The sequence below is a fragment of the Drosophila willistoni genome, chromosome 3R (assembly GCF_018902025.1).
Source record: "Drosophila willistoni isolate 14030-0811.24 chromosome 3R, UCI_dwil_1.1, whole genome shotgun sequence".
Classification (NCBI taxonomy): Eukaryota; Metazoa; Arthropoda; class Insecta; order Diptera; family Drosophilidae; genus Drosophila; species Drosophila willistoni.
Window position 1 is genome coordinate 30,624,341 of NC_061086.1, and position 8,868 is coordinate 30,633,208.

General features: G+C 36.6%; 1 protein-coding gene across 3 annotated transcripts; it reads right to left on the reverse strand.

The window, feature by feature from the left end:
* Positions 1-904: 904 nt before the first annotated feature.
* On the reverse strand, positions 905-8,116 carry LOC6649623 (dihydropyrimidinase). Of its 3 annotated transcripts, none has more exons than XM_023179611.2 (11): positions 8,033-8,116; positions 4,545-4,650; positions 4,416-4,479; positions 4,159-4,349; positions 3,884-4,095; positions 3,753-3,815; positions 3,539-3,685; positions 2,486-2,709; positions 2,092-2,327; positions 1,556-2,029; positions 905-1,490 (listed from the first exon to the last, which is right to left on the reverse strand). In XM_023179611.2, exons 2-11 carry the CDS (start codon positions 4,621-4,623, stop codon positions 1,411-1,413), a joined length of 1,770 nt encoding a protein of 589 aa, XP_023035379.1. In that variant the 5' UTR covers positions 4,624-4,650; positions 8,033-8,116; the 3' UTR covers positions 905-1,410. The 3 variants fall into 3 exon arrangements, with proteins under 3 accessions (XP_023035379.1, XP_002072085.2, XP_023035380.1); XM_002072049.4 differs by lacking the exon at positions 2,486-2,709 and adding an exon at positions 3,068-3,309; XM_023179612.2 differs by lacking the exons at positions 905-1,490; positions 1,556-2,029; positions 2,092-2,327 and adding an exon at positions 3,068-3,309 and having other exon boundaries at positions 2,653-2,709.
* Positions 8,117-8,868: the final 752 nt, after the last annotated feature.

Consider the following 8,868-nt stretch of genomic DNA (forward strand, 5'->3'; position numbering starts at 1 on the left):
AGGCCCAAAAAAATCCTTTAGAGTGCTAAAAAAAAATGATATATTTGTAATATTTAATGTCTTCTATTATAACTTAATCCCTTTTTATACCAATCGATAGACATCGTCTAGAACCTAACTCCTTTCGTTCTGCGGGAGAATTTGTAAAAAAGAAAAGGATTATTTTCTTCATACCATATTTTCGCAAGTCATTGACCGATTTCAACAGGACACGCTCTTCAGAACTGGGACTATTGATCCGTATTTAATGGTTTTTAATGTTTTTTTTTCGTTGTCATCCAAAAATATTGTTCGTTAAAATCCATAAACGTCGTTATAACTCAGTCATTCCAAGAACAATTAGAATGTCCTTTTTAGTAGATTGTACTTTCCAATGACTCTCAGAGGTAAAAAGAGTTTTGTTTGAGGAACAATTGCAAATATTTCGCGAGTCCTTAGAGCAAAAGTATCAAGGATTTTATGTTTTCCGTAAGTTTTTGTGCAGCTAGAAAATACAGTTTTTGTTGCCTGTTTTTAGGGTTAAGCTACGAATGTACAATTTACCAAAATCAGGAACTTGCTTATAATTCGGACATTTCGGGATGCATCTGGTTTTAAAGATCTTAATTTTTCTTTCAACTTTGCCACTATATAGAAAAAGACTCCTTTTATTCCTTTATATATTTATTTATTAGTTTGTTCAGCTTTATAAATAGTATTACTGCATTTACAAATTGCAAGTACTCGAAGGCATAAGAAACAAATAAAACAAAATTACTCCAAGGTAATTGCAAAAAATTTGGTGTACCATCAATATGAATGAAAAAACGGATATCATGAGTTTCAATGCCCAGAGAGCCAACAAATTGTGCTAAACCAATTACAAAACAAATAAAAAAAAATCGATGCCAAGGCAACCTACGGGTTGGTTCTGATCCTTATATTTAATATTATATTTGTGGCTTACTCTGACAGCCATAAGACTTGCATAATTTAGAACTGTTATTTTTCGTTCTAGATATCAGTTATTTCAGACACTTATGCTATATTCAAGTTTCGTCAATATAGTAAGCTAATCTTTGTCATCTTTATAAAAGAGCATGTGAACTATGCAAGTCAAGACTCTAAACAAAGTATATTTAACTAAAGGCAAAAACGGTTTTGTTTGCTTGTTTGGTTTTTACGTTGCTGCAGGGAGTTATTTTACGATCTGTTCTTAATTAGTTTGTGGCTAAATGTATCTAAGTTGCGAATTGATTAAATAATTGGTTGATAACGACTTTATGTTAAATGCCAGTTTTTCTTCTTTTCCTTTTTTTTTTGTTTTCCAATGAGCCCAGACTTTGTGCGAATGCATATTGCACATACATATATTATTTGTATAATGTTTCTTCTTGTTTATATAATGCGATGATCAGAGAGACTGCGATTTTACCAGAATCCGGAAGACTTCCCGCCAGGTGGATTTTTCACTTTGATGCAAGCGCGAACGCCAGATTTGTCAAGTTCCTCTGCAATTCAATGTGATTTTAGATCAATTCAAATGAAATTTATGTGTATTGGCATTAAAGCTTACCACTTATTGAGAACGATGATTCCTGCAAGTCACGCTTGCCATCGACACGACCACGCACCGATGGTGTGCTACAGATTGAACCCTCTGCCGGCATGGGTAAATTGCCAGCTAACATGGCACCGATTGGTTCCACCACAGGTATTTGGATATCAAGCTCAGCGAATTTCTTGGCCATATTGCCATTTTGCTTCTCATCATGATGTTCCTCGGGCAACGATTGCACCTTACCCTCAATAATGTCATAGACAAAAGGTGGACGCACCGGAGTTGGTATAAAACGACCAAAGCCCTCGGCGACACGCACAATTCCGTTTTCCACACATATACGACCACGGACTAGCACAAATTCGGGCACACCATGAACCACCATGCCTTCGAAAATGTTGAAATCGCATGCATGATGATGAGTATCCTTAGAAATGGTGCGTGTTGCCTGTGGATTCCATAGAACAATATCCGCATCAGAGCCGACAGCTGAAATAAATCGAAGAAAGTTCATAAAGGTGGACAATTAAATGCTGCAGAAGATTACCAACCGATGCGTCCCTTTTGTGGATAAATGTTGAAAATTTTAGCAGCGTTTGTGCTGGTCACAGCCACAAATCGACATGGATCCAAAAGGCCGGCATGTACGCCCTTCTCCCAAACCAAAGACATGCGATCCTCCAGACCGTTGACACCATTTGGTATCTTTGTAAAGTCACCCACGCCCAAAGCCTTATGCTCCTTATTGAATGTACAATTATCACTGCCAGTCAACTGCAGATCATCGCTGTGAATTGGTTTCAGTATACAAATTTAATAAATGTATCATGAGAAAGCAAATAATTGCGAAAAGTCAGTGGTAATGATGGAACCCAGGATTAACGTAACGAAACGAAAAAAGGAACACAATAATTGGATGCATTCGAATTTGTTGTATATACTCACTACGCCAACGACTTCATTAGTTGCCTGGGAGTTTCGGCAGACTCGCGAATCGGTGGACTGGTTATATAATAAATACGCTCCGATTTGGGTACACCGCTCATCGAGCGTCCAAGGGAACTGGCTAGAGTTTCTCCAAATACACAATAACCGCTTCGTCGTGAACGTCCAACAAGCTCTGCCGACGATTTGCTGGTCAATCCGGCCACAAAGAGCGGTGTCTTCATCTGCTCAGGCAGGTAAGGCGAGGGCGGGGGCGTGGCGTGTGTGTGTTCGGGGGAGTGAGTGAAGCATGAACATACAAACAATTAACATCATTGATTTGGTTAATGAGCGAGCTGCTTCAATTCATTTTGTTATCTTATATAGAGTTAGTATTAAAATTTCGGGGTGAGGAGTAAAGATGATTACGGGAGCAAGTTAGGAGCAAGCATAGCCACCGTTAGTTAGTGTAAAATTATGCATGTATGGTGGAGGCAGGCAAATAATTTGTTTTGTTTTCTTTTCTTTTATTGGCGCACCGAAACTCCTTGTGCCTTGTATATATGTACATAAAGAAGCAACCAGAGAAGACACGAAACTTACTTCGCCAGTAGCTTCATCATAAATTCTGGTGTTGTCTTGTCGGGTCTCAGGGGAGGGCTGAGCACATGTGCTGCTGCATGATCAAACTCAAAGAGCTGACAGCAATGTGTCCCATCAGTGCCCAGAGCCGCGGCGAGGGTCTCGCCAACAATGTAACGACCTCGATACCGATGGCGTGCCCTTGCCAATTCAATGCCCGCCGACTTGGACATTACATGGACCACATACAGTGGGCAATCGACCTAAATTATATATACACATATGTATATCGAGTGCCGCATACCGCATATATATGTACAAGGAGGGTGCATCATACATCATACATAATGGAAATAATAAAAATCAAAATAAATAAAAATATAATTACAAAATTTGTGGTAAGTAAGTATACACAACTAGCAAAACATATTTATCCCCTTTCTTCCATATATATTTCTTCTATACAACTGCCAATGTGGAGACGAATCCTACCTGATGGGCCAAAACGCAAGCACGATGCACTGCCTCTGCCTCGACTTCTTCTGGTCGTGAGAGCTCGTGTCCTTCGGGTCCAGTGATGCCCTCAGCTAACAGGCGTTGGGTATTCTTGGCTATAATGTCACCATTCTCGGCATGAACCTGTGCCAAACACAAATAGTTACAAAATATTCCACAAATTTATATCAATTGTTCCTATATATCCTACCATAGCCACGCCATTCAATTGCCTAATGCGCTCAAATACGTCCAACAGATCGGAATCGTTCAACTAATCGCATAGAAATATATTATATTTAGAAGATTGTTTAATATCATTTGAATATATAGTTGGTTAACCTGATATAGTCCCTTGTAGGCCATAAATGTCTTGAAGGAATTAACTCCCAGCTCTTTGCAGAGAATGCCTATCTCTTCCGATACCGATTTCGACCACCAGGTAATGCCCACATGAAGACCATAGTCACAGCATACTTTGGGATCGGCCCAGCTACGCCATTTGTCGTATGCCTCAATCATGGATTCGTGTTTGTTGGGCAAAACGAAATCAACTGTAGTGAAAGAGATTTGTATCATGTCCAGCACATTAGTCCAAAGTTAAGGATTAGACTTACTTATCATGGTTGTGCCACCGGCAACAGCCGCCTTGGTGCCATGATAGAAATCATCAACGGCCACCGCTCCGCCAAAGGGCAGTTGTAAATGAGTGTGGGGATCGATTCCACCCGGCAGAATGAGCAAACCACTGGCATCGATGGTTCTCACGCCTCCAGGAATCGTAATCTCAGATGCTGGACCCACAAATCTATTTAGATAACGAGATATATATTAGAGAGATTTGTTTCTTAATGTTTGCCTTATCATCCCTTACTTGATTATGCCATCCTCGATATAAACATCAGCTTTAAAGGTTTTGTCGTGATTAACAATTTCACCTGAAATCAAATTGATTGTTATACTTTGCACTTCATTCAATTGACTTTTTGTCCACAGTATTTACCATTTTTGATATAAACTCGATTCTGAGCACTCTGCAAGTGTATGGGTACCTTCTTTACCGGCTTTGGGCTAGTCGACATCTTTTCAATCTAATGAATCTCTCTAACCTGAAATTGAAAATGAAATTTTACTTCACTTGAAAAGGATCGATAAACTCGCACACTCTGTATGTGTGTGTGTGTGTGTGTGTGTGTGAAAGGACATAAAACTCCCATTCAAAGTGGTTCCCTTTCGCTGTCTGGGTGGTTTGTTTTGTGGTTGCTTACAAAATGGATGAGTCATAGGCCGCCACTCCACTCCACTCAGAGAGTGATTCAAAGATGTGCCAACAGAAATTGTGGTCTGAGGCACGTGCAGAACATTAACTCACTCTCACACTCTCTACCAAATGCAAATGTGTGTGAAAAAGAAAAGCACCCTTTTCATCACTTTCAACTAACCAAAATGCAGCAACAGATTATGCAGACATTTAAATATAGTCCCAAAAATGATGCAATACTTAGTTTATGTTTGTTTGCCATGCAAAAAAGGCTTTTAGTAACAAGTACTAACTAAATAGAAAGCCATTCAAATTTGACTCACTAAAACCTATTAAAAAGGTTTTAATTTTGACTTACTATAAGTAAAATGGTCTCACAAAGTTAATAATTCGGATTTTGTGAACGTTTTCCTTAATTTTTGATAAAAATTCTTGATTTTTAAAACTATTTGTTGACCGATTTGAAAAGGTTATATCTTTGTTTTATCGGCAATTCTTATATATCTAAGATTTGTCTTTGTTTTTAATGCTTTGAATGTCAATTTTAAGTTTAGATAATAATTTCTTATTATAATTAAGACCAGAACTTTTAAAATCAGGCAAACATTGAGCGAGTTATAACTCTTACAAAGTTCAGTTTGCTTTGAAAATTCTTTCTTTCTGTTTTTTGTTGGGAAAGTATTTATGATTATCTTGATTTTATCTTCTATTACGGAATTCTATGAATAACTTGTAAAAATAAAAGGATTTGATATGCTATGATGTAAGCAACTCTTCGACAAAATACTCCAAAATTTGGTTAAAAATTTTAAGTCTTAAAAAAAACGTACTGAGTTATTGAATTGAATTTAATTTAAGTATTAGAGCGAAGTCGAATGAGAAGAGCAAAAAAGCTGAATTAAGGTTGCCCCTGACGCACTTTTACCATAAATTCAGACCTGGTTAAGCTTAAGATTAAGTCTAGGTACATAATACGGCCCAGTTTCAGTTCAAGATTATTACTTTTTTTATATAGTCGTTGATGCTTTCTTTAATGTTTCCTGATGAATAATCTTCTGACTCTTTATGCCTTATCTTTTATTTTGGACACAGATGTTCACTGTTTGTTTTATAGCCACAAAATAATCGGGTAAAGTGTGTTAAATTTAAATATATGTTTAACCTATTACTGTTATCAAAATGTTTAATTGTATAGAAAATGGGTGTGAATCGGCCTTGCCATTGCCATGTCATGTGGTGTCAATGTACAACAATCTAATGATAATGATGATGATGCTATAGCCATCAATGAGCATCAAGCAATCTCCAAGCCCCCCATGGGCCCCCTCTTCATAGAGCAACAGGGAGCCCAACAACTAGTGCGCTGCTGCTGCATTATGATTCTGTCTGTGTTTGTTTATACATATATGTATATATCTTTTTTTCTGTCTACCGAATGGGCATAGATGTCATTGCAATTGTTGTTGTCTGTCTAGTCGGCAAAAACAACAAAACTCTTTTTTTTTTGTTCCGTTTTGCTCAAGCTGAAGCTAACTGCATAAAAGCCTACATGGAAGAATATTAATGTTGGGGAAAAACTAATACAAGCGTCTTTTTGACGGCACGCAAACGTCATCGGCCATTAACCTTTTATATGTGTGAATGTGTGGGGGACAGAGGGAGGGAGGGGCTTTGGCACTTGGCGAATGGAAATGGAAGTAAATGGCACTACGCCCTCATTGTCTGGTCTATGCCAAAGAAGGTTCAAATACTAAATAACAAAAAAGAAAAGATGTGCAGGAAGTACATAAATACATACATGTATATATGCCAGGTGTAGATGTACATAAATTAACACACACACACACACTCATGTGTGTGTGTAGATTAATGCTTCTGTTACGGGTTTTGGTCAATTGGGGTAACACTTTTTGAAACGTGTTTTTTTGTGATTTATGAATTTTTTCATTCAATTTGTTGTCATTTAAGCTCGAAACAAACAAAATAAATAGAGCTTGCACAAACATACATACATACATAAGTATGTAAATGTATAGGTTTATAGACAAGCAAAATGCAATGAACTAGATTACCTACATTTGTATGTATTAAGAGTACATACTATAATATAATTAAAGCAGCCATATAGTGTATATTTTACAGGCATTTGTAGGTCGCTCATCGATGCACAATTGCACTTTAGCTTTTATTTTGCATACCCTTGGCAAAAACGATTACATTAACAATGGCTAGAAGTTTGTTAGCGAAAATCTATTAGTATCTACATTAACACTTACTACATAGTTAGTTAGATATTGCTTTTTCTATATGTTTAAATATTTGTTATTTTTGATCGAGGAGAAATCGTTTAGTTCAGTTAAAATTTCACTGAACTTTTTAACGAATTTAGGAAAACAAATAAATTTATTTTCAATTGTCAAGCGTATACACAAGTTGCGCACATCGAGTTTTCCTTTGCTTTTCCATTTCGTAGCCGGTTTTGAGTGAATCTAAATCGTCATTGGCAAAGCGCTAAGCTGTCAACAATTAGCCCCGAGAGTTGCGGGGGGGTGTCCTAAACAGACAGATAGACAACCTGTTAACTGAAATGGGCTTCACTCAGTTGGCAGGTACCATCCTTTGCCGGTACCGCTTAACGATTTTCTCCTTATCGTTGTTAAATCAATAAAATGCCAATATGATACTGAAAAAGGCAAACAAGACAAGACAAGACAGACACACATACCCAATAAACTATAATGTCCCCACCCAATCTGAGTACATTGCACTTGGTTTGCCCATTGATAGATACAAATTTGGTTTGTGAAATGCAGTTAAATGCAATTAAAAAATTATCCACACACATAGCGAGAAATTTCAATTGAAACTGTTATTTTTATATAGCACACTCTGTGTGTGTGTGCATAATCATACATACATACATATGTCATATATATTTGGATACAAATACAATATAAATGTATGCACGAAAATTAGAAAATAGAACAGAAAATTAAGCCCACGCATTGCGCATAAGTATACACAGACACATACACATAATGAGAGAATACACAGAATACACACACACAAACGCAGTGAAAACCGCAGCAAAGAAAAACAATTCTTTGGTGGGAGGAGAAAACTCGATTCTCACGTATGGAGCACTTTTTGTTTTCAACTTTTTTAGCTAAACAACAAATTTTCAACTCGTTTAATAATTTTTCCTATGTTACTTTTTGTTTAAAAATTACCCTTAATTCGTTTCAAATTTTCCGACCGACAATATCAAAATCGTTTTAATACAAGCACAGACACGTCCACTCCCACGAAAAGTTTAATACGAACTAGCGATGGGCATTGATGGCACCGTCGATAGTAACGATGGCTCAAGCAATCGATTGACAACTTATCGAAAGCTGCCACTATCGACTTTAAATTTGAAACCGTCAATATAACTGGAATATAAATGTGATGCTGCGTTAATACTAATAAATTTACTTTGATGGTGACCAAGTCACAGACCGCTGTCGGTTTTCTAGGCTTAAATGTTATAATTTATGGTTTTCCTATAAAAGGGTTCTATTCAGTACAAATTGTTAATTACGAACTGTTCTTCAGTTTTTTAGTGGTTAAAAGAAAATACATTATTCCGTGGCTATCCAATTTTTAACTGATATGTAAGAGTAGAAAACCGCTAACAAGAATGTTTATTGACTTAATTTGCAATTATTGGTTCTTGACCAATAGTCCACAGTTGTTGGGGCCTTCAAAATATTTCACTTTTTTTACTTTTCTGTTATTATTAGCTGCCTTAACATCTGGCCTCTAAGTGCATTTAATATGTATGTATATATCAAAATACTTATGTGCACCACTGTATAAAGAAACCTTAGATTTATCGATTTTTTACGTATGACTGTGAATGGCAAAATGAAGTCTGAAAAAACCCGTTACATGTTGCTTAATCGACTTCATTTAATTCAAAAATCCAAACTTTTTTCAAAAACTGGAAGTTAAGGAAACAACAAGACGCCACTATTTTTGTATATTATATATGTATATTAATTAAATAATTAAATTAAAATTA